Here is a 26,096-nt window from a genome sequence, read left to right on the forward strand (position 1 = left end):
AATGTGAAACGGTTTGAAGAGACTTTGAAAATAGCTTTATTATAAAAAAATAGACATAGAACTTGTCCAGCGGCTAGGAATTTCTGCCTGTGACTGCACGGAGGGTGAAGCTGCACAGTTAATTCTAAGCTTCTAATTGCTACAGATAGGCAGTGATGATACTTATTGTACAGTACGATGTCAGCTCTGGCTCTCAGTGGTGTGAAGCCTAAAGTATGTGATGGATTAAACGTGATTCAGCACAGAATCCTGAGGCAGATGGAATTTTTTTCTTTCGCTGTGTTGCCTTCCAGTCAATCATCGTGCTTGATGTGTGCACTTACAGATGTAACCACAAGAGGGAGCGTTTATCCTATTTGCAGTTGTACATTTTATGGACCCTTGGATTTGGCTGTGGTGGTAACTTACATTGTGAAGCAATAATAATAATAATAAAATAATAATGATAAGAATCCTTGCATTTGATAAAGCACCTTATTGCATCTCAAAGCACTTCACAGGATAAACTGTAAAGTGCAGTGATTTTGTATATTGAGAGAAGGTATGAAATCTTTAAAGAAGGTGACATTTCACCCATCGAGTTAGTTATTAGTTCTAGTTATTACATCTTTATCTTTCTAATCATTTCTAATTTCTTTTATTTCTCAATACAAAATACAAGGATTATTAACATCCTTACTTTCAAGTACCCATTTACTCTTAAACCCATTTACATCTCTCTTAAACCCCTCCATTGATGTTTCTTCCAATGGGGCAGCTCATCCACAATTGAAAGCAATAACTGTAAAAAGGAAGGCCTCACAGTGAGTGGCTTAACAGATAATAAGTGGCAATGTGTATAGCTATCCCTGTTGGAGGAATGATAATGGAAGCTGACTTTTTATATAAAAAAATTAGATAATCTTGTGCCTGTTTAAATATTGACAAAAGCGACATAAGCATGGTGTGTAGATATGAAGTAAACATTGGGCTTTTCAAATAGGGGCAATCTTATTGTAGTGTGGCCAATAGCAGGAACAGAGTAAAGCTCAAGGACTGTAACTGTATGCACACCCACTTGTGTTTTTGTCCGTAAGGTCGTGAAATGCTTTGTCAGTTTCATTAAAGTACAGGACGTGCTTTTAGTTCAGACTTGTGGCCGGCCTGACCATTAGTAATGTGGATTTGAAAGAGTAATAACTGCTTTTCCAAGTCTTCCATAATATTCCTTTCTTCCGATCTGGTCTCCGTGCAATTCTAGTGCTAAAATATTTCCCGTTCAGGTTGGCTTCTCCACAGGCGCTGAACCACCACCCTCCTATGAAAAGAGAATGGTACAATAGGTTTCACAACAAAATAATACGATACAAATTTACATATACACAGCGGCTTTCACACCTGGAGGATGTCCCAAGGTGCTTAATAGCCTTGGCATGTACTTGAGCTGAGGGTGGGAGCTTTTGAGATGAGGAGTGGAAGGATGACCAAAAGCAAGCTCAAGGTGGTAGGTATTGAATGAGGTGAGTGAGGGAAAGAGTGGGAGGGACCGTGAGATGGAGTTTCAGTGAGTGGGGGCAGATAGGCTGGAAACCCGACTGCCTATGGTGGGCGGGTAGGCAGGGGGGCAGACGGAGGCTGGTGCCCGCTGAGCAAAGCAAGCAGCTGGGTTGAGGAGGTCACAGAAGTAAGGTTAGGCAAGACTGTAGAAGGATTTAAAAGTGATAACAAAGTGTGTCAGTGTGACCTATAAGTTCAAGTCCCAGTGTGTTTGAATACTGAGATGCAACGAACGCTGATGAGATCTCTACTCAGCAAGAAAGAAATGAAAAACCTCCCACACACTGATTATGCCAGAGTTGCTGTTGGTATCAATGGCTACTGGTATTGTTTGTAGTTTACAGTAGAATACCTGAATGTTTCTGGGCGCAGTTTATGGCACTGTGGAGGTCATTGTCTCGATCACTGGTGCTGAAGGGGACGTCTTTACACTCGCTCATGGCTGATGGAAGATCTCCCGTTACCATCTGACCAATTTGTAGAGTGTAGCCGTTGTCCTCACCGCTCAGTCTAAAGGTGTACTCAATCCAGCTTGTGTTGTTCTTCCAATCCTGCAGTTTTATCTGCAGCAGGTATTTGCCCTGGCGAGCAATCTGGTAGAAATTTTCTAAACCCAGCCAGAATTCACCTGGACAGAAAGAGTTGATTTTATTTTGGTCAACTAAGTATCTGACACAATCGGAAACCCATCACCATGCTTAAGAGTATCCTAACCAAACAGTTCCATAATAATAATAATCCTTGCATTTGATATAGTGCCTTATCACATCTTCAAGACGTCTCAAAGCGCTTCACAGAATATACTGTAAATAAATAATAATCCTTGCATTTGATATAGCGCTTTTCACGTCGGGAGGACGTCCCAAAGCGCTTCACAGAATATACTGTAAAGTGAATTGACTGTATATTTGTGGGCGAACGCGGCAGCCAATTGCGCACAGCAATGTCCCACAAACAGTCGTAGATTGAAAATGACCAATTTATTATTGTTTTGGGTTTTTTGGAGGGATTATTATTAGGCGTGTGGAGTAAGGAAACTTGCCCAAGGTTTCGCCCTGCCTGGAATTGAACCCAGGTGTCTTGCTTGCAAAGCAAGTGCTCTAACCACTGAGCTACAGGACTCCACAAAGCGCTTCACAGAATATACTGTAAAGTGAATTGACTATACTTTGTGGGCGAAATACAGCAGCTAATTACACCCAGCATTGTCCCACAAACAATCGTGGATTGAGTGACCAATTTATTATTTTTTTTAAACAATTATTACCCCTGGAAAAGCCAATCGACTAACAACCTGGTTCCAACTTACTGCTATGTAAACAGAGGCGTGTGGAATAAGGAAATTTGCCCAACGTTTTGCATAGGTTTCTATGAAGAGCACTGCCTGGCAAGCTTTCCTGTTGCTTGTCCAGCTAGGACCACCTATCTGTTGGGTCTTAAGCTTGCAGGGTTAACATAATTAATTAAAGATGGAGGAGGGACAGGAATTCCATTTTGTTTTCTTTTCATCCATTTGTGCAGTTATTCAAATGTGCTTGTGAAATACTTCCATCTGGAAATGGAAGTTTCAACGAGAGGACATCAATTTAAGAGCCAAGAGAAAGGTTTTTTTTACACAGAGAGTTGTTAAGGATGTGGAAAGCACTTCTGGATGCAGCGGTTGAGGCAGAATCCATATTAGCTTTCAAGAGGGAATGGGATATATATTTAAAGAGGATCAATCTCCACGGGTATTTGGAAAAGGCAGGTAAATGGAACTGAATGGATAGCTCTTTCAAAGGACCAGCAAATGGGCTGAATGGCCTTCTGTACTGCAGATTTCTGTGGTTCTAAACCGCCTTATTTTTGTGTGGAAAATTTAGTCTGCTGCCAGAACTAGCAGTAATATCTGGTGTGTGTGTCCAACTGGAGGATTCTGATCAACAAAAAAAATCATATAATCTATGTCATATAAGTTACTCATGCCACAAGCCCATGAGAGTAACTTTGCTGCAGGAGTTTTAATAAATTATTTTGGCCACCGTGTATTTTGTTCATTGGATCTATTTTTGCTGCACTGTGCATTATCATAATAATCATCAACATCATAATTCTTTTAATTGATATAGTGCCTTCTCATGTCGTCAAAACAGCTCATAGGGCTTCACATGATTTACTATAAAGTGTAATGACTGTAGGCAAATCAGAAATTAATGCATTAGAATGCAGGTTGCCATAATTATTGATGTTACGTGATATGTTCCATCAGATATGTTCCTTTGCTGCTGTGGTGCAAAGTGTGTCCCTTCAGTGTGTTATTCCAACTCATGCTGGCATTTGTCAAACCCTTGTTGGTGGCTTCATCTCCCTTATAAGGTGTTAAAAGTAGTTCTAGCAGTCGTATAAACCACTGAAATAATTGGATGACATGTCGAACAGTTACATTGTACATGATGCTATTACTTCAGAGTTTTCTGTGGTGGAATTAAACCATGGAATAAAACTATGTTAAAAGAAGCCATGTGTGAATAACGAGCTGCATTAGTAACAGACTGAGGTAAAGCTTGACAAAGGCCCTCATGGCCTCTGGCATGGTGGTGCAGTTTAAGCATGGAGATTATAGTCTCCCTATTGGTAGGTCTCCCTATTGATTTAGGATGGAATTTAAACCTCTGTGTGCATTGACGGCACTGTTTATTCATTCATTCAGTCTGTGTACACTTCCTTTGATCATCACACATTTTGACGGTATAACTTTTCACTTTTCTTTAATTTGCCACTACTCCCCAAAACTCTGGAACACTCTCCCTCAATGCCACTGCCTTAGTCCCTCTCTCCCCTTTTTCAAGTCCCACCTAAAAAACCTTCCTCTTCGACCGTGCTTACGGCCAACTCCCCCTGCCCCCAGCTTGGAGTCAGGCTCCACCACTTTTAAGCTCTCTGCGTGGAGGGCGTTATATAAGTGCAAGTGTGGAGTCCTGTAGCTCAGTGGTTAGAGCACTCGCTTTGCAAGCGAGAGACCTGAGTTCAATTCCAGGCAGGTCAGGGCGAAACCTTGGGCAAGTTTCCTTACTCCACACGCCTAATAATAATCCCTCCAAAAACAAAAACAATAATAAATTGGTCATTTTCAATCTACGACTACTTGTGGGACATTGCTGTGCGCAATTGGCTGCCGCGTTCGCCCACAAATATACAGTCAATTCACTTTACAGTGTGTTCTGTGAAGCACTTTGGGACGTCCTCTCGTCGTGAAAAGCGCTATATCAAATGCAAGGATTATTATTTTTATTATTTTAAGTTGTTGTTGTTGATTGGGGGACATCTACAGTTAGTTGCTGGTGAAAGATGAAGATTCCAGCAGTGAGAAAGAGGTTTGCAATTGATGAAACAGCAATCTCTCACTAGAATTCCTATCTCCAATTTCTAGGAGGGTCCAGTTTCAAATGCTTTTTACTGAACTCTGACACCAGGTGCCGAGAGTACAATCAGTTTATAGCAAGTGGTGAGCACTCCCATGATAGTTATTAAATCATAATTATGACTGAGGAGCTGACAATGAAGGGCCTGTTTTAAGAAGGTGATCAATTCGCTAATCTCATTTTACTTTTAGCCATATATTTAATGAGGAAACCTTTAGAAATAAAATTTATTAAAATAAAATTGTCTTGTTAATAGTTGAACGTTATGAAAGTAAAATTACAGTACCCGGTGTGTTTAGTGCCAGAGTCTTACCACTTAAGTCTCCAAATCCAGTTTTATAATCCAGCCACGGTCGATCAAAGTCCTCAGAGCCATCAATTCGCCGCTGGATCATAGTCCATCCAGACTCTGTGAGAGTGAGAGAAATCAGCACATGCTTTAGACCAGAGATTGTAGAGTGGCTGTTCACAACTGTTCTATTTTTGGTCAGCTGAATGCCTGAGACATGCAGAACCCCATCGCCATGCTTAAGAATATCCAAACCAAACTGAGAATTACATGCATCCAACCTACACAAACTGCTCTTAGAAGATTATATTAATTAATAAATAATTAATAATAAACCTTACATTTGATGCAGGGCCTTTCACATCAAGAGGCAGCTTCACAAGATTTACTGTAAAATGCAGTGACTGGGTTTTAGGAAAAACTGAGCAGCAAAAATTATGTAATTATTTTACTTTTAAGTTGCTTGTAAATGCTCATGATACAAGTCTTCAGTCTACGTAGGTCTCATTCTTTCCACTGCTTTACTACTTCCAAATCCATTTGACCTCTGAGTAACTGTCGATAGGTTTTGTTCCAGTCATTCTCTCATACTCACGCAAGTCACAATTCTGCTGTCTTAAAATAATTTTTCATTCATTTCATTCAGATCATCCCATTAAAACAACTGCTCTTCAATGTGCAGCCAATTACTGTTAGCCCATCCGATCTCATCCTTCCCTGCCATCCCCACATCACAGCATCAAGCTGATTTTTAAATGAGTCCAGTGACTTGGCCTCTACCATCCTTCCTGCCAACCTGTTTCAGTCATTAATTACTCTGGGTAAAGAAAAACTTCCTGGTGTCTGTCCTGAAATGGCCCTTTACAACTCTAAACTATGTCCTCTTGTTCTACTGTCTTGATGCAACTTTGTGGAGTCCTGTAGCTCAGTGGTGAGAGCACTTGCTTTGCAAGCGAGAGACCTGGGTTCGATTCCCGGCAGGGTGAAAATAATAATCCCTCAAAAATGTTTTCTTTGTCATTTTCAATCCACGACTGTTTGTGGGACACTGCTGAGCGCAATTGGCTGCTGCATCTCGCCCACACATATATACAGTCAATTCACTTTACAGTCTATTCTGTGAAGCTCTTTGAGACGTCTAGAAGACGTGAAAAGCGCTATATCAAATGCAAGGATTATCATTACTATTGTAGTATTGATCTGGTTTTACGTTTTAAACCCTATTTAAAAATAGGGGAGTAGTCTTCTCTCAAGAATGAAGAGCCCTGGGGTAATTTGTGCTCTGTGTAAGAACAGGTTTCAAGCCCCACATCAGGAATTTGAGCTGACAGTCCAGGCTGACACGCCAATGCTGGGAGAGCACAGCTTTGTTGAACAGGTAGACACTAAACTGAGGTCCTGTCTGCCTGTTCAGTGGATATTAAAGAGCCTATGGCACTAGTCAAAAGGGAGTTTCTCCCAATGTTCTGGCCAAATTCTGCCAATGGTTTTTCACTTCATGGCTGTTTGTGGGATATTGTTGCGTGCAAATTGGCTGCTGCATTCACCTACAATTTCAAAGTCACTAATCTCTGGATCACTTTGAGATGTTTTGATGTGATAAGGAGGTATATCAAATGCAAGAATTGTCATAATATTATTTCCAACTTTGCGATGACATATTGAAACTAACCTGGAGTCATTTGGCAATAGGTTTTAAAAGGCTGCGATCCTTTTGGCTGTATGCTGTAAATGCCACTAGTTCTTTCGCCCCTCCTGAAAATCTGTTGGCAGTCACCTGTACCATGTGAAAATATTTAAATGGTATAATTGAACCAGTCTCTGAAGTAATACTTAATCAGCTGTTAAACTATCTCTTTGTTTTGTTACCCTATTTGCAGCTCTGGAGGCTGGGGGGGGGGGGGGGGCGGAATTGGTGTAACTGAGGGTGTCTCTGGTGTGGGCTGCCTGTGCTACACACACCTTGTGTTGCCCCGGTGCTGTTTTTTTAGTGCAATGACTTATTGGATACAACTGTGTTGCCAACATGGTGCTGCTATTCACATATGCTAACCCAATGAAAATACCCATCGTTGCACGAGTGCTCTGCTGAAAACTGCACGGAATCAGGGCAACAGCAAACCAAACTTTTTTGTAAGCAAAATAGAAGCCCACGGTATTAAAGGGACAGTGGCAGCATGGATACAGAACTGTCTGGGAGATAGAAAGCAGAGAGTGGTGGTGAACGGTTGTTTTTCTGACTGGACGGAAATGTGCAGGGGTGTCCCCCAGGGGTCAGTATTGGGATCACTCCTGTTTTTGATCGATATAAATGACCTGGACTTGGGTATAGGAAGTATAATTTCCAAGTTTGCAGATGATACTAAGCTAGGAAAAGTAGTAAACAGTGAGGAGGCTAGTAGCAGACTGCAAGGGGACATAGACAGACTGGTAAAATGGGCACACACATGGCAGATGAAGTTTAATGTGGAAAAATGTGAAGTGATGCACTTGGGGAGGAAAAATGAGAAGAGGAAATATAAACTAGATGATACGATCTTAAAGGGTGTGAAGGAACAGAGAGACCTGGGGGTTCATATAAGTAAATCTTTGAAGGTGGCAGGACAGATAGATAAAGCTGTTTTAAAAATATACAAGATACTAGTTTGTAAATAGGGGCATAGAATACTTTGTAAATAGGAAGTTATGATGAGCCTTTATAAAACACTGGTTAGGCCTCAGCTAGAGTACTGTGTTCAGTTCTGGGCACCACACTTTAGGAAGGATGTCAAGGCATTGGAGAGGCTGCAAAGGAGATTTACCAGGAATGAGGGACTTCATGTTATCAGGAGAGGTTAGAGAAGCTAGGATTATTCTTAGAGCAGAGAAGGTTAAGAGGAGACTTAAGAGAAGTTTTCAAAATTATGAAGGGGATTCTTCACACAGGGAATTTTTTCACACAGCGAGTTGTTCGGATCTGGAATGCATTGCTTGAAAGGGTTGGAAGCCGATTCAATAAGAGATTTTAAGAGAGAAGTACATAATTATTTGGGGAGGATAAGTTTGCAGGGCTATGGGGAGAGAGCGGGGGAGTGGGATTGAATTGGACAGCTCTTTTCAAAGAGCAGGCACAGACACGATGGCCTGAATGGCCTCTTTTTGTGCTGTATAATTCTATGATTCTATGATTAAATGCAGGCAGAGGCCGGAGAGGACCACATGATTGTCTGGCAGCTTTGTGTTTGTGATGTACCTCCGTCAGGTTTAATTTGCCCATTTTTCCACCTTTGTGGAAGGTGCAGAAAGAAAAGTGTCTAACTCCCACTTCCTTTGTGGCATGTCGGTGTTGCATAAGTTGTTGTGTAAGACGGGAAACCGTCCTGCCCATTCCAGGTTGTGTTGTTGGAATGTGTGTAGCCTCATCAAGTTTACAACGATGCTGTGTTTATAATGTCCTTGAAGAACAAACAGCTGGCAGAACAGCTGTGGTGCAGAATGGGATTGAAGGATTCGGATTCGTACAATCACGCAGAATTAAAGTCTCTAACCACAAGAAAATAAGAATAAACTTTGATGCCCTGACTTGGCCTTGTGGAATTGCTCTATTGAAAAATTACTATTTCAACTTTCTTTTTGTTTGAAAAAAAATCTGAATTGCTCAGACTCTGCTGGGTGAACAGCAAATATAGTCTTGAGTTAGTTTGGTTATGGGGATGTAGCTCACTTTCATTTTTTNAAAGGTGCTTGTTTGAATTCCTGCCATCGATCACGTGATGGGAATGGGACCCTGCCTTCTGGCTGTATGGGAGCCATGTTGACTTCTGTCCAATTGGAGTTTCTACAAAGCTTATTGCACGACAGCCGGAAGCAAACATCTAACTTTAACATTGTCCATAATTTCCTTTGGATAAAGGGCAAGGCTGTTTGTGTTTTTCCCCTCTATAAGTTCTTGACAATGAGCCTGTTGTAGAGTCTTATCCTGGAGAATCCCTTTGAACCTTCAATACAGTCCTAGCTTTGTACTTTGTATTTATATATTTATTAAGATTTATACAATTTGTAGTCACTATCATACTATTATTAAAAATAATATTTTAATGACATTCAATATTTATATATAATATTTATTATAAGCAATCTTGGAAGCTACCCTGCATAAGGGAGGCTATATAAATGCAAGTTGTTGTTGCAGGGCTATAAAATAATATTTGTGCACTGTATTTCTTGTTATGCTCTTGATTCTGCCATCTCATGGCATTGCCGGTTGGAGGATTTTGGTGGTTTTGCATCACCAAATGGTATATAAGCATTGCTTCAAGCTGTGGATTAAACAGTTTCTTACCCCCACTGCCTATCCGCTGACTCTGCTGCCTCCGCTCAGCAGGCTCTGGCCTCCTGGTTCATCCCTTACCCCCTGCGCTCCACCATCGGTGGCCGTGCTTTCAGCCACTACGCCCCAAACTCTGGAACTTTCTCCCTCAATCTCTCTGCCTTGCCCCCTCCCTCCCCACTTTTAAATCCTAGCTAAAGACCTTTCTTTTTGATTGTGCTTACGGTTATCTCCCTCTCCCCGTGGCTCGGGGTCAGACTCCACCATTGTCAAGCGCTCCAGGACTCTATCCCGTGTGAAGAGGGCTATTTAAATGCAAGTTGTTATTGTTGTTCTTCAGACACTGAAGAAGCCCAAATGGATTCTTCACCCAAAAAGCCTCATGTTTCACACACACATGCTCACTGCAACGTGTTATCCTTTAATGGTAGGATGAACTGATGGACACTCGATAAAGAGGGTAGTTTAAGCAGGATGACTTTAAGATGCCTTGAAGGACTTTCATGATACAATTGAAAGTGTAAGCTGTTAGCAGCAGTGTGCCCATCAACAATTAGTGTCCGCACACATAGCATCCTGTTTATTGATGTCTACATACACCAGTGGAATACTACATTGCTGATGTAAGAAATAGCATTGTAGCCAGTAGAGAACTTACTCAGTTCTCCATGAAGCCATAGAAATATATGTTTTAGGAACTTTTATGCCAGTTGTCCCTTTTACTAATTTCTCCTGATTTCCCTCCATCTGCGACAAGAAGAGACAAATGCTCTGCAACCAAGGTCACAAGTGCCACTTTTTGTTGCCTGTCTAGAAATTCTTAAAAGCCATCTGATTTATCCCTTCTCCCTGTTAGAGAAGAGCTTGACATCCACTCAGTGCCTCCTCACAGTAGGGATGGTTGTAGTGGCCTGGGTATTGAATCCGTGTTGTTCCCCTCTGTTGTGCAACTCGCTGGTGCTCAGATACACTGCACCACTGTTTTGCTTGCAACACAGGGAGCATATTTGCCTTGCACTACATCGTCATCCAAAAGAATTACAACTTGCATTACCTGGCATCGCTTCAAATGCTATTCAGGAAGCCAATGTCTGAATAGATTTGTTTTATGCCTTTAATCCCTGTGTAGCATTTATATTTGCTTCCTGTCCACTTAGTCACCCCTTTGCCTTTCACCTACTTGGAGCTTGGCCAGGGACTGAGCTCCCTAGTGAGTAGACGATCTGGATTGCATTATGTACAGAGTGAAAAGTACAGCGCTCTCGGCCTTCGTTAGCAGCACTCTGGCTATTCAGTTGATATTTTTACAACCAGATTTTCCATTCACTGAAAGTTGAAAGATCAGGTTGCGCTTGTTCATATCTTTCCTCTCGCTCCAGATGCCGCTGTGCATCGCATCAACAGCAGTACAGAGCTTGTAGCCGTCCATTTGCCTCAGACTGTTCAGTAATCAGAGCCATGTGTATGCCCTTTGTTCCAGTTATGTCCTGCAATATTAAGCACTGTCACTTTTCAAGATCATTACTTTAGACAAAAGTTTCTTGAAAATGTTCTTTGCGTCAGAAGCTTGTTTCTAAAAAAATCTCTCAAAAGCAATTGGCAAAATGTATTTTGGCCATATTCCGAATAAAGTTTCATTCTCTCCTTGCTGGTCCCCTTGTTTTCCCCTCTACTCCTCTGTCCACAGTATGTAGATAAAGCCCCTATCTTCTCCTCTTTACCTGGATATTGGAGTCTGACAGCCCCACAGTTTGGATACCCTCTGGTCAATCACAGGCCCTCAAGCCATGGGGCTTGGATATAGCTTGGACCCATCTCTGCAAACAGGAGTTGCCCTGAATGTCACAATCTTGGTTCAAAACTGTCCCTGAAAAGAATAAATACGCTCATTCTGGAGCTGGATCTGAAGAATTTTAGAGGAAAGTGAGCAGAGTGTGATGTGCACAAAAAATTGCGGTTAGAGTTTCTCTGGTCAAAGTCAGAGCATACCTCCTCCTAAAATGGAGAAACTCGCAGATATGAGTGGAGGTTTTGTTGCAGCTTTTGAAGCATTGGTATGGAACTTAGAAAAGGATGAAAGGAAAGGAGTTTGTGTTTACAGTGGAGTCCTGTAGCTCAGTGGTTAGAGCACTCACCTCGTAGGTGAGAGACCTGGGTTCATTTCCGGGCAGAGCAAAACCATAGGCAAGTTTCTTTACTCTACACACCTGATAATAATCCTTCAAGAAAAAAAACAGTAATGAATTGGTCACTTCAATCCACGACTGTTTGTGGGACACTGCTGTGCACAACTGGCTGCCACGTTTCGCCCACAAAATATACAGTCAATTAATTTTACAGTATATTCTGTGAAGTGCTTTGAGACATCTAGAAGACGTGAAAAGCACTATATCAAATGCAAGGATTATTTATAGGATTATTACAGTGACCATCCAGCAGCACCTTGAAGCTAACCCATAGTTCTGACACCAGGAGGATTAGGAAATGTAGCAAAATGTCATCCATCACAACTTGAAGCTCAATGAGCATTTCCTCAAACCATCAGGTGGTAGTTAGGTGTAGAAGATAGTCATCATGCATAGAAATTGATTTGCAGTCTGTAGAGCCTGCAGTTTATCTTTTCACTTTCCTTAACAAGAAGTCGCTGGTTGTAGTTATTAATCTAAAATCTTTCAGTAATTTAAAGTTGGTAAACTTGTTAAAGCTTCCCTAAGATTTTTGATATTCAAATGAGGAGAATAAATTCCTTCATCTGAATATCTGTGTCTGCAGCACTTCAATCAGGATTAATATAAACAAAACCATACTCACTGTCAGCTCGGGCTGCCTCTCGTGGATTCTGTTGATCAGCGGAACTGTTGTTTCCCTTCAGTTTCTTTCTCAACTTTACATGCTCCCTGGCCTCCCTATTTAAAACCTCCAGACAGAGAAAAGAAAGGTGACCACATATCTCCTTTTAGAAAGTGTTTGAGTATGCATGGCATCCAACAGAGCCCACAGCGTCCTCTCTCAAAATGTGAAGCAGGCCGGAGCCTGCTGAGTGAAGGGAGCGGGCAAGTTGGTAGGGGGTTAGGAGGTCGCAGAGATAGGAAGGAGCAAGGTTACGAAGAGTTTTGAAGGTGGGGACCAGGATTTTGAATCCTGTGCGTGATAGGAAGTCAGTGGAGTCGGGCAAGGATGGGTTGTGGAGCCTGGGGAGGGAGAGGACATGGGCTGCAGAGTTCTGGATGATCTGCAACCTATGGAGGAGTTGGGGAAGCCGACAAGCAGGGAGTTTGCATAGTCGAATCTGGATGTTATGAATGGGTGTATGAGTGTCTCTGTGGCCTGCGGTGTGAGATAGTGGCGGAGCTGAGTGATGTAGTAAGGTGGCCGAAGGCGCAGTTGAAGAGGAAAGTCTTGAGACAATGGAGCGAGCGAGGCAAAGGGAATGTGGGATGGAGTTCCATAGGGTGTGGCGGTGGGAGGGGGATTTAACTCCAAACCCATAATTGGGGACTGTTTTTTAATGTGATCTCTCTACTGTTTCGTAATTATCGCCAGTGATGCTGTTGAGAATTGAAGCTGTTTTGAACCTCAAATAAAAACACTCCCCTGGACAGTGCGACACCAGATACATCAAAAACATAAAACTTCAAAACCTTCTCCTATACAATCTGACAGAAAACACAGGGGGTCATTGCAGGAAATATCTTCAATTCTTCACTCATCACCCTTCCCTGCTCCTCAAAATATTCAGTTACTTTATAAAGGGCTTTTGGTGAGAACAATCTGCTGTTAATGAGCACACGCGAGAAGTTCACTGAGAGTGAGGGGCACACACCTTGCCAAGCAAGTGTTGAATCTGTTCGCTCTGCTCATTGATTTGCTGCTGCTGTTCCTCCACCAGTGCCAGAAGTTCATCTGCACTCAGTCTGTGAGCCTCCGCCGCAGCCTATAATAACAATAATTAATAATAATAATAATCCTTGCATTTGATATTGCACCTTATCATATTGTTGAGACTCAAAGCGCTTCACAGAATATACTGTAAAGTGGATTGACTCTATATTCTGTGGGTGAAACGTCCGAATCACTTCTTGAAGGTGATGGGCTGTAAATGAGCCCCACACTGCTGGTGAACATGAGATTCTTTACTCTGATCCTGAAAGGGTTCAGCTTTTAAAGAGTTTGCATTTTCAGACTCTCAGTTCACCCTGCTACATCTTTGTCAGATGCATAGTTTTGTGTTCTATGTGTGTGGTGTGTGTGCATACATACGTGTAAACTTTCATAAGAACATAAATTATACCCAAACTGTTTTTGTGCTGTTTACTGGTGCTATGCAGAGTATAGCACATGTTTTATTCCCAAAACATTTTGACCCAAAACTCGGGGTTCATGTTATACTCACGTGGAGACTATTCTGGTCTAGCTCCTGCCCTGCTCAGGATCAGTTGCTCTCTCTTCCCCCACCACCCCCGTTCTTATGAATACAAATCTTTCTTAATGTCACTATCTCACATCCCGGCCCGGAAATCTTTACTGCTTAAATAATAATAATAATAATAATAATCCTTGCATTTGATATAGCGCTTTTCACGTCGGGAGGACGTCCCAAAGCGCTTCACAGAACACACTGTAAAGTGAATTGACTGTATATTTGTGGGCGAACGTGGCAGCCAATTGCGCACAGCAATGTCCCACAAACAGTCATAGATTGAAAATGACCAATTTATTATTGTTTTTAGTTTCGGAGGGATTATTATTAGGCGTGTGGAGTAAGGAAACTTGCCCAAGGTTTCGCCCTGCCTGGAATTGAACTCAGGTCGCTCACTTGCAAAGCGAGTGCTCTAACCACTGAGCTACAGGACTCCACGATAATAGTGAGAAGAGAATAAACTAGTATCTGTTTGAAACAAAATGCAGATGAAAGCTCTTTGCAAGACAATGTATTGGTTTTACTGTGGTGTTTCTCTGCTGGCCTTCTTGATCCTTTCACAAGTCTGATGAATTGCATAATAACGGCATTTGGTATAGCGCCTTTCTCTTCTGGAGGATATCCCAAAATGTTTCACAAGATAAAGTGCAGTGACAGTGTTTATAAGGGCAGTGAAATGGCAGTCCATGCTCTAAAAATGCTAATAAAGAAAGCGCCAATCTAACACCCACTAACCTGGCTCCCATGTATGATTGTGTTTTTTTGAAGAGGAAGCAAACTCCAGTCCCCATCCCCCTCCAGCTCAGACTTTAGGTTTAGGCCTCTGCTGCAGTTCTGCTAGACACCGGCCTGCTTCATGTCCCCCCACCCTAATTTTACTCTAAACCTGCAGGATGCTTGCTACACAAGGAATAGATTTCCTAGACAATGTTGGTATGTGTTTACACAGTCTGCATCCTGGAATGCTGAGCTTGCACAAAATGCCAAAAGGCATGTCGAGGCTCGCAGGCGTGTACCAGTTTATTAATTATAGACCTGACAGTTCTCCTGCTCTGTGTGCGTGACTCTCAGATCTCCAATCCTGTGGCACACACACGTGGATATTGACAGTGTTGTCTGCACTTGCCTGAGTTACGCTTGTGAGAGACTGCCTAGTGCATATGCTCTGAAATCAGGTGTTGCCTAAGGGGAGCTGGAATATCCATTGTCTAATGTTTTAGGGTGTAATGATTTTCCTTTTGAATGAGACGATTATGAAATTTGTGCTCATGTTCAGGGAGCGCTGCATTGCCGGAGGTGCCGTCCTTGGGATGGAACATTAAGCCGAGGTCCCGATTGACTGCTTGAGTAAACTTTAAAGACCCGATTCAAAAAGAGAAGAGAGTTTCTGGCCAACAATCAGTTCTGGCCAACTGACTTTGTTGGACATTTGGTCTGGGAAATTGCTTCCCTATTAACCTATAAGTAAATAGTCACTGCACTTCTCAGCAATTATCTATGAAACACTTTGAGATAGTTCAACATTCGGTCCTGCATCACCTGCAAGGATTATCATCATTTGTCCAATGACAAAAATCAATTCTTTTGCATCGGGATCATTGTTTTGAAAAAAAATTAAGCCTCGCCTAGAATTATAGATATTCAAATTGAAATTTCTCACTTTTCCCCCTAGGAGTCTATTAATAATTTATTATAACAAATGTTTTCCCTCAAAAACACTTGACACAACTCGTGCTGTGGTAACTACTCACAGTAGTTATCAAGTACAAGGTAAACATCGAGAGCAGACTGCTTAATGTCAACCAGAATATACACAGCTGGGCAGTGTTACCCCTGTCGGGAGCCCCTCAGTGTGGAGTGTTATATGAACAGATGCAGATCAGAAGTATTTTAATTGAAAGTTCCACTTCAGCGGTATTTAGACAAAGTGGGGAAAAAATGCCTGAGAGGGCGTTCTTGTTCAAAAAATAACCTATTGTTATAACTCAGCATTTTTTAGCAAGGGAAACTCGTGCTTCAGTATCCCAGCTCAGGTACCAAGCCAGGACTGTTAAGCCCCTTGGGATACCCTCCCATTGTGAAAGGTGTTATATAATATATGTATATAAATGTATGTATGTCATTTTTTTATTGTGCTGCACATACACAGGACCTTTTACTCCTGCACTTGGCTGCTCTGAAGTTTGTTGTGCAGAGGAATCAGAGATATTCTGTTGTGTTTAGGGAGAGGGCTGATGCTTTGCGTGAAAATGGATCCAGATCTCCCCGACCTCAGGAAAGTTCAGCACCAGCGAGTACACAGTACATAGGTGGACCAAAGCTCTTGTCACACTAGATACAATGGAACACACCTAGCTTCTCTCCACCATAGATATTACCGGACTTGCAGAGGCCAGGAGATGGGTTCCTCACTCACGGGGAAGTACTGGTTTATATATAAAATATATTAGGGAACAATTTGAGCCTCTTTTGAAGACTATGAGGTTGGGTTTCAGGGTGGCCCACGTCACCTTGACATATGCTACAGGACATTCACTGTGTGGCAATCCTTGTCAGCACAAGGAGAATACTTGGTTCCTGACTTGGAGGTGATTCACAAAAAATGTTAGATAAACTGGTATAGCCTGCTGACCCACTGGTAAACACAATCTCTGGTCCGGAAAGTTAACTTTGTTTGTTTGCCTACTATAACAAACAGTCACTAGACCTCCCAGTAATTACCATGAACTGCTTTGAGATGTTAAGACATGATAAGGCTCTATAAAAATGCAATAGCTTTTTTTCTTCTTTCATTCAGCTGAGATAAAAACCTGAAAGTTGGGTTTACAGTTTTTTTTGGGTCAGCCGGGCGTCTGATCACATGCGGAAACCCATGCTTAAGAGAATTCCAAACCAAGCTGAGATTTCTATATATCCCACCTAGACATGGAAATCCCAGAGATAGACTGTTGGAATGGAATGCGCACTCATCCTGGAGGGATTCATTCTGCTTACCTAATTCCAGAAAGTATTAGGTCAGGTTGGCAAGAGCCAAGTCTTGGGGACCCCAGAGTGTGCGTTATGGGTACTGCTGGAGTCTAACCAGCTAAAACCACATAGCTTGCCATTGATATTGTTGTCCGGCAAGCTTTCCCACTGCTTGTCCAGCTAGGACCACCATACCCACTAGGGCTTTGGCTTGAAGGGCTAAAAGGAGTTGACTAGTCTGCCCTTCCAGGTCCTGCCAGTGATCAGGCTGCCTGTGCTGTCATCAGCAGTGCCCTGGAACACTGCGGACCCGCCTGGCTCAGGAGCCAGGCTACCAAGTCCGTCACAGAGTGCTGGCCCGATTCTGACATTCCATTACTGGGCATCTCACCTTGGAGCCAGTTCAGTCCCAAGGAGACCCCGCGTCACTTTTATGTTGACATGAACATGTTCAAAGACATTTTGCACAGTTCTGGAGCCACCACACCCACCTGCACATGCCAGGTGTCCCTTGAGGACGAACGACAAGGCCTAATATAATAATCCCTCCAAAACAAAAAAAACAATAATAAATTGGTCATTTTCAATCTACGACTGTTTGTGGGACATTGCTGTGCGCAATTGGCTGCCGCGTTCGCCCTCAAATATACAGTCAATTCACTTTACAGTGTGTTCTGTGAAGCGCTTTGGGACGTCCTCCCGACATGAAAAGCGCTATATCAAATGCAAGGATTATTATTATTATTATTATAAGGCGCTCTATCAAATATATAAAGGATTGTTATTATCTCAGGATCTCATTCGTAACATGTACTGTATTTTTTCAAATTAAGTTCAAGCAAATGAATATATCAGAAATGTGAATAGATGTTTGGTCACATATAAAAATAGTCCAGAGGCCGACATTCCACCTAACCTAAGATAATTTTCTTGAAAAGATTAAGATTCCTACAGAATTAGTAGGAAATTTAGAAGCTGACTTTCCTTCAGTTCTCAAAGCAACCGCTTCCAAATTAGGACTGAATTTGAGAATTTACAATAGTGCTGAACTATTCTCTTTGAGCGCAGAATCTTACAAGAACACGAAAAAGTGTGAAACAATGAAAAGCGATCAGCACATCAAGCCCGGCCCTTATCTAAAAACAATCACGTCAAGGTCTTAATGCCATGGACTCTAGCTCCCAGCCCGAAAATTAATCATTCAATGACATCACCTAACCCTATGATCAGAGCAGCTTCTTGAAATCACACCAGTGATGTATACTTATGGAGTATAAACATCAGCATGGACTAGTTGAGCAAAATAGCTTGTTTCTGTGCCCTATCACTCTGTGTAATTCTATGTCAAAGTGGGTCTAATATAAACACGGTCATTTTCTAACTAACTAAGGCAGCTGGAAGCAAGTCGTGCTGACTAAATATGAACTTTGCTCCAGTCTACAGCGCAGCAGAGCTCCTGCAGGTCACCATGAATGTACAGGATGCATGTTCTGGTTTCTGGAAGGCGTCTCTGAAGAAACCACTTTAGATATTGTTGACAACAGCAACTTATATCGTGCCCTTCACTCTGGTAACATCTTTAAGCACTTATAAGACCCCATCATAAACTTCAAATCCAGGGCAATTTTCAATTTCCCACATTTTAAAGTCCCTCCCTCCCCCAGGTTTATGTAACAATAGCCTCTCGCACCCCCACCCCCAACCACCAAATTGCTGATCTGCCCAGTGAACACAACTAAAATGTGGGATTGAGTGAGAATAGGACAGATCTTGGGTGTGACATCCTCCACAGTCCAAAGCCTGCCAGCTCTCACTGTCTAACCTCACACACAAAGAACTTATTAATCTTTGTAACTAATAGCCACCTCAACAAGGCACTGGAGGATTTCTTGGGCTCAGAAACAGAACAAAATAGCCTTTGTAAAAAAAACAACCGTGAACAGTTTGTATCATAAATAATGTGACCAGGTGAGGTATATACAGTAAGTGATTATAGACAGAAAGAATTATAAATAAATACTAACAATCCTTACAGTTGGTATAGCAAATGGACTCTCAAAGGATTCACAGGATATACTGTACTGTAAATTGCTGTGACTGTGTTTGTGGGCAGACACAAAATGAACAGGGTACGAATTTTAAACTTTAAGAATACAAAGAAACTATTGGAAACTATCAAGCCCCCAAATTCATGAGCCAAATATGCTGTTGAATCTGAATAAGTTTGGACAAAAACCTCATAGAGGTTATCAAATTGGATATATAATAATAATCCTTGCATTCAATATAGCACCTTATCACGTAGTTAAGATGTTTCAAAGCGCTTCACAGAAAATATTGTAAAGTGAATAGACTGTATATTTTGTGGATTTATAACTTACTGTAAAACTGGCTTTACACCTGTTATGTGATCACAAAAAGAGTAAAATTGATAATGGTTTGTTTGAGAAGTACGCAGAAAAATGCACAGAAGCTCCCTTACCCTGTGAAGTGAGGGATCTCCAGACTCATTCACACCTGTTTTCCTGCCAAGCATCCTCTCCAGCTTGCCTTCCAGAGCCTCCACCTTGCTGACAAACAACTGTCGTTCCTGCAATAACTGGGTTAGTTTGTCTCTGAGATCTGTGGATATCTTGTGAAGTTCTTGGTCCTGAAGTTCCAATGTCTGGGACTTAACTTTCAGAGCCTCACCACCGCTCTCCAAGTCCCTCGCCTGGCCCTCAAGTTGAATGAAGGAACTGTTGTAAACGTCTAGTTTTTCCACGATGGCATCGATCTCCACCCTCGTCCCGTCCACATGATGTTTCAGCGCTTGCCCGAGCTGAAGAAGACCATACGCAATGAGGTTCACATCGTCAGATGTGGCAAAGTGAGCCTTTTGCACTCCCTGAGACTTGTTCCCCAGTCTGCCCCCCAGCACACATGCAGGGTTAACAAAGCAGATCATCATAGCAAAATAAAACGTCTTCATTATGTGGATCCAAGCAGCTTGATGTTGCTTGTTTAGCTCACTTTCACTCTGTGCAGAGACAACTCTGCTGCTGATATGCCACAAGCCAGACACTGCACTCCCTTATATACTGTCTTTGAGAGCCTACCCAGTTGCACATATTTAAATAATAATTAAACTCAGTGGGAACCAGTGAGGCATGCTCCATACCGCATCAGTGCTAACACTAAGGGAGTATCTCTAAAGTCTGTCCCACTTTTTTTTGCTTATTAGCAGTGCAACTTGAACATCTTTCTGAAATTATTTTAAAACTCTCTGGGGGTAAACATTATGTTTGTTTTGTTGTATGTCGATTTGGTTGGATGCCCCAGTATGACGAATCGGGACTTGGAACTCACATAGTCTGTGATGACGCTCCAGTGTAGTGCTGGGGGTGTGCTGCGTTGTTGAAGGAGCCCTCCTTCGGATGAGACATTAAATTGAGGTGCTGTTCAGGTGAATATTAATGATTCAGTGGCACTGTTTGAAAAGAGCAGGAAGTTTCTACCGGTGTCCTGACCGACAGTTCCCCAAAATAAAATTAGTCATTCACTCCATGGCTGTTTGTGGAACATGGCTGAGTGTAAATTGGCTGTCGCGTTTGCCCACAAATACAGTCACTGCACTTTATAGTATATCTGTGAAGTGCTTTGAGCATCCTCCCGACCTGAAAGAATTATTATTCAGTGGCTGGTGATAAGAGTGCATCAGGTGCACTGACGCATTGAGCATGGAGCATTTATTGCATTTGCTCCCACCATTTCTTCATCCTGTGCATTTTAGGTTTCTGGCGTGTTGAGAGGAGGTGTCTGGCAGAGGCTAGGATAGGTGCCTTTTCTCCGGCCTCCCGCCCGAGAGAGGGAGCAATAATAGCCTGGTCACCTACTACCAAGGGCATTAGTCTCAGTGTCCCTCACCTCCTGCTTCTATCTTTAGTTGGGATGTGGTGTGGGATGTGAGGGAGGGAGATAAGTTTAAAAAAAAGTGGAAAATGCCAACAATTTGCATTTATATAGTGCCCTTCAAGCAGGGTAGCATCCAACAGTGCTTAAGTAAACAAAATAATGGAACAGTTTGCATATTTCTGTGTTTTCTATGAGCTTCTGATTTCAGGTAGCTGGAAGATTGTGGAGTCCTGTAGCTCAGTTGTTAGAGCACACGCCTCGCAAGCGAGAGGACCTGGGTTCGATTCCCGGGATTGCGAAACCTTGGGCAAGTTTCCTTACTCCACACGCCTGATAATAATCCCGTTTCCTTACTCCATACGCATCTGTTTACCTAATAGTAAGTAGGAACCCAGTTGTTAGTCGATTGGCGGATCGCTTTTCCGGGGGTGATAATCCCTTCAAGACAATAAATAAATTTTAAAATAATAATTTGGTCACTCAATCCACGACTGTTTGTGGGACACTGCTGTGTTCAGTTAATTGGCTGCTGTGTTTCGCCTACAGAATACAGTCAATTCACTTTACAGTGTATTCTGTGAAGCACTTTGAGACATCCCGAAGACGTGATAAGGCACTATACCAAATGCAAGGATTATTATTACATTATTAATATAGTGGCAGATAGATATGTATTATTTGTTTATTCATTCAAGGATTGTCTGCAGTACTAATGAAAGTGAGCTGCGTATTGGGTTTCTGCAGACATTATTTTCAGAAACACTAGTACTGCCTCTACACTACCTCCCCCCAAAAAGTTCACATTGAATTCTACCCCAGTACCTTTTGGTCCCCATTGTTATTAGCTAACAAGCAAGGAGATCTGCTACGGAAATGTTCTTTCTGTAGGAAAGTGCACAAAGTACACAATCACTGCACTTTACAGTAAACCCTGTCAAGTGCTTTGAGATATCCTAAAGGCGCTATATCAAATGAAAGGATTATTATCATAAAGAGCATTCGCCTTGCAAGCGAGAGAACTGGGTTCAATTCCCAGCTGGTCGAAACTTCAGGCAAGTTTTCTTACTCTACACGCCTGATAATAAGCCCTCAAGAAAAAAAACAATAATAAATTGGTCACTTCAATCCACAACTGTTTGTGGGACACTGCTGTGCGCAATTGGCTGCCGCGTTCGCCCACAAATATACAGTCAATTCACTTTACAGTGTGTTCTGTGAAGCGCTTTGGGACGTCCTCCCAAATGCAAGGATTATTATTATTATTATTATTATTATCTAGAAGACGTGAAAAGTGCTATATCAAATGCAAGGATTATCCACCAAATATTAGCCCAAAAAGGATGTCAATAATAGTGCTTTTGAACCTTTAAGAAAAGGGTCTTCAAAGGGGAGTGAAACAAGAACAAAAACGTTTTGCAGCTTTAATTTTTTTAATTAGGCACCATCTCAAAATTATAAATGTAGTTTAATTTCTAACAACCACGGGTGTCAGGAGGTCAGGCGGTCGGACAACAACAACAAGATTGCATTTATAGAGCGCCTTTCACGTCGGGAAGACGTCCCAACGCGCTGGACAGTTGGGTCAGGACCCAAGCAGGGGGGAATGGTCAGGGTGAGGGGAGGGAAGGGAAGGAGCGAGGAGGGGGTAGAGAGTCGAGAGGGGAGCTGAAGGCACGGTTGAAGAGAAAGGTCTTGAGACCGGCCTTGAAGGAGGAAAGGGAGGAAGCAAAGCGAAGGCACTGAGGGATGGAGTTCCAGAGCCTAGTGGCTGAGAGGCTGAAAGCCCGGCCACCGATGCTAGGGCGGGGGATGTGGAGCAGACCGGAGCCAGAGGAACGGAGGGTACGGGCGGGTACATAGGGGGATAGTAGGTCGGAGGGAGCAAGGCCATGAATGGCCTTGTAGGTGAGGATGAGGATCTTGAATTTGATCCTCTGGGGGATGGGGAGCCAGTGGAGGCGAGCGAGGGTGGGAGTGATGTGGTCCCGAAGCCTGGTGCGGGACAGTACACGAGCTGCAGAGTTCTGAATGACCTGCAGCTTGTGGAGGGAGGTGGCGGGAAGGCCGGCGAGGAGAGAGTTCCCGTAGTCCAGCCTTGAGGTGATAAAGGCGTGGACCAGAGTTTCAGCAGCGTGAGGGGTGAGGTAGTGCCGTAGTCTGGCGACATTCCGGAGGTGGTGGAAGGCAGTGCCAGCTGTAACGCGGATGTGGGGAAGAAAGGACAGCTCAGGGTCGAACAGAACCCCGAGGTTCCTGACCGGCTTTGAGAGGTGGAGAGTGCAGCCTTGGATGCTGATGCTGTCAGCGCCTGAGGTGCGGAGGCGCTGACGTGAGCCAATCAGGAGGGCCTCAGTTTTACGCACGTTGAACTGAAGAAAGTTGTCTCTCGTCCAGGACTCGATGTCGGACAGGCAGCTGTCAGGACATCGGTGGTCGTGGAGTTGAGGGTAGAGGAGGAAAGGTAGAGTTGGGTGTCATCCGCATATATGTGGAAGTTAACCCCATGTCTGCGGATGATGTCACCACAGGGGGAGCGTATAAAGGGTGAAGAGGAGGGGACCGAGGACAGAGCCCTGAGGGACACCGCACGAGACAGGGTTTGACAGAAATTAATAATAATAATCCTTACATTTGATGTAGCCTCTTATCACATCTTCAAGACGTCTCAAAGCGCTTCACAGAAAATACTGTAACGTGAATTGACTGTATATTGTGCGTAAAAATTAAAACACAATTTGTAAAGTCCACCAAACAAAGGTTAGAGCACTCGCCTCTCGAGCGAGAGACCTGGGTTCGATTCCCGGCAGGGCAAAACCTTGGGCAAGTTTCCTTACTCCACACGCCTAATAATAGTCCCTCAAGAAAAAAAACAATAATAAATTGGTCACTTCAATCCACGACTTCTCTGTGGGACACTGCTGTGCACAATTGGCTGCTGTGTTTTGTCCACAAATATACAGTCAATTCACTTTACAGTATATTCTGTGAAGTGCTTTGAGACATCTAGAAGACGTGAAAAGCGCTATATCAAATGCAAGGTTTATTATTATTATTAAGTTGTTTGGTGATATCTTCCAGTCTCTCAGTCTCTGGTAGTGATCTTGGGTTACGAGTGCTGAAGGTAAATCAGTAGTACTTAAAAGTTTTTTTTCTTGCCTTATTTATCAGCAGCAATTTCTGTGGGTGGCAATTATCTAATATTACTGATGGATGTCCAGAGCTAATGAGACTGTTTGGGCCTACAGAATAGACTTGCTTGTTTTAGCGCATTTCCATCCACATAGACCACACAGACATGGAATATATAACTCGTGCTTGCTGCACGATTCTAATGTTTCCAGGTGCCAAGTTTTCTCCTGAGAAACTTTGTTGTTTCCGTCCAAAATATCTGAGGATTTCACCACGTTCCCTTAAGGACCTGAATGCTTGTGGTTCTGGGGCTTGTTCACAAAGTGATGCAGTGCCAGCATAAGGAAGTGGCTGCAGTGGTGGTGGTTGAGTCACACCTGCTGATAAATAATAATCTTGTACCAAAACAGACAAGTGTGCTGCTAAAAGATTGTTTTAACTTCACAGCAGCCAACTAGGCAAAGCTCCCTAACTTCACAATGCCAATCAACAGCAGTGCGTGTGTCCTGAGTATACTGTGGAAAACTTTTTTGTCCTCTTTTGAGAATTTTACATGATCCCCTTTTCCGTTTCTCCCAGCTCCCATGAGGGCTGGGCATCCTGTGTGTTAGCCTTGGCTCAGTTGGTAGCAAGCTTGTCTCAAGGCAGAAGGTTGTGGATTCATGCCCCATGTTACGATATGGAACCCACATAGTCCAGGGTGACACTCCAATGCAGTGTTGGGAGAATGCCACTTTGTTGGAGGTGTGTCCTTCAGATGAGATGATAAACTGTTAAAGTTAAAGTTTTTTGAGAATATTAAAGTTCCCATGACACTATTCAAAAAGAGAAGGGAGTTTCTCCCGTGTCCTGGCCAACAATCTCTCAAAAACAATTGGTCATTCTCTTCACGGTTGTTTGAAAGACATTGCTGTGTGTAAATTGGCTGCTGCGTTCACCCAGAAAATATAGTGACTCCACTTTGCAGTGTATCCTGTGAAGTGCTTTGAGATGTGAAAGGTGCTATACAAAATGCAATGATTATTATTATCTTCCGGTGTGTCACACGGGTAGCAATTTTTCACATGTGATTCATAACAGTGAGTTTCAGCGGACTATTTGAGTGTGAGGGGATGTGTCGCAGCCAAACTCTATTCTTTGCCTCACCCAAGGTGTACACAAACTTGCATAGTGATCAAGAGTGGAACCCCTGGTTGATTATCTCCTCCCTAACAGGGGACATTGAGCTATAGTGTGACACATCTCACCTCAGCTGAGATCAGATAGCTCAGCACAGAACAAGGAGACCATTCAGACAAGTCATTGGACAATTAAGTTTTACTATATACCAAGGTTACTGGGCTTGTTTTCTGATCTTAATGTAAGGTAGTTGCTGATGTATTTTTGTTATATTTTATTTGGTGTATCTTGTTGATAATTCTTCAAAACTCTTGGTTTACAAAGCAGCTTCACACAAGGAAACTGACCTTATTTTGCTTTTAATAACATACTTGTTGAAAGTAAACCTTGAAATGCATGGGCGTGTGAGCTCCAGTCTGGAACATGTACATACATATCATCAAAATTATTGGTCTCAAAATAGCCACAGCAGATGCTAGTAAAAAGGAATTTATTGTTTTTGAGAATAAACTCCCACTGATCTGTCCTCAAGGGAACAGGCAACTCTGTACAGAGGTTACTGTGTTAAACATATCATAGCTGCAAGAGTCAATCCTACATTTGCAAATATCAGCAAGCGTTTACATTCTTCAGTAAGCTGTATATTTTGTGGAAGCATTGATTTACAACTGTTGGCTTAATTCTCTCTTGTTTGCTTGCTGGACTCAAGAATGACATTTAGCGCCATCGAACATATTGAGTTGCAACCGCAGCAACAACAACTTGCATTTATACAGCATCCTTTACATAGGAAATGTCTCAGAGGACCTGATATTGGCTGGATTTAATGTGGAGCAAGGAGGAAGGGGAGGGAGAGGTGAGCTTAGGCATGGTCAAAGAAGCAGCAAGATTCAAGAATACAAAACACAATAATTAATCTTTCACAAACAATTTAAACATTTGGGTTTAAATTTTATTGCTGATCTATGATAGTCTCCTGCTTATAAAATATATAGATATTTAGCGAGGTGTCAGAAGGTTGTGAGTTCAAGC

The 26,096-nt window shown here is 42.5% G+C and overlaps 2 protein-coding genes across 3 annotated transcripts in view; one reads left to right on the forward strand and one right to left on the reverse strand.

Annotated features, from left to right (window-relative positions):
• Window positions 1–26,096, forward strand: part of dock8 (dedicator of cytokinesis 8) — a 100,134-nt gene that overhangs the window by 23,870 nt on the left and 50,168 nt on the right. The gene's annotated exons all lie outside the window — the stretch shown is intronic.
• On the reverse strand, window positions 13–20,024 carry LOC103178101 (angiopoietin-related protein 3). The gene is made up of 7 exons (XM_007892633.2): window positions 19,405–20,024; window positions 13,359–13,469; window positions 12,347–12,452; window positions 6,899–7,003; window positions 5,251–5,346; window positions 1,889–2,164; window positions 13–1,297 (listed from the first exon to the last, which is right to left on the reverse strand). Exons 1-7 carry the CDS (start codon window positions 19,891–19,893, stop codon window positions 1,122–1,124), a joined length of 1,359 nt encoding a protein of 452 aa, XP_007890824.2. The 5' UTR covers window positions 19,894–20,024; the 3' UTR covers window positions 13–1,121.

Source organism: Callorhinchus milii, unplaced genomic scaffold (assembly GCF_018977255.1).
Source record: "Callorhinchus milii isolate IMCB2004 unplaced genomic scaffold, IMCB_Cmil_1.0 Scaffold1, whole genome shotgun sequence".
Classification (NCBI taxonomy): Eukaryota; Metazoa; Chordata; class Chondrichthyes; order Chimaeriformes; family Callorhinchidae; genus Callorhinchus; species Callorhinchus milii.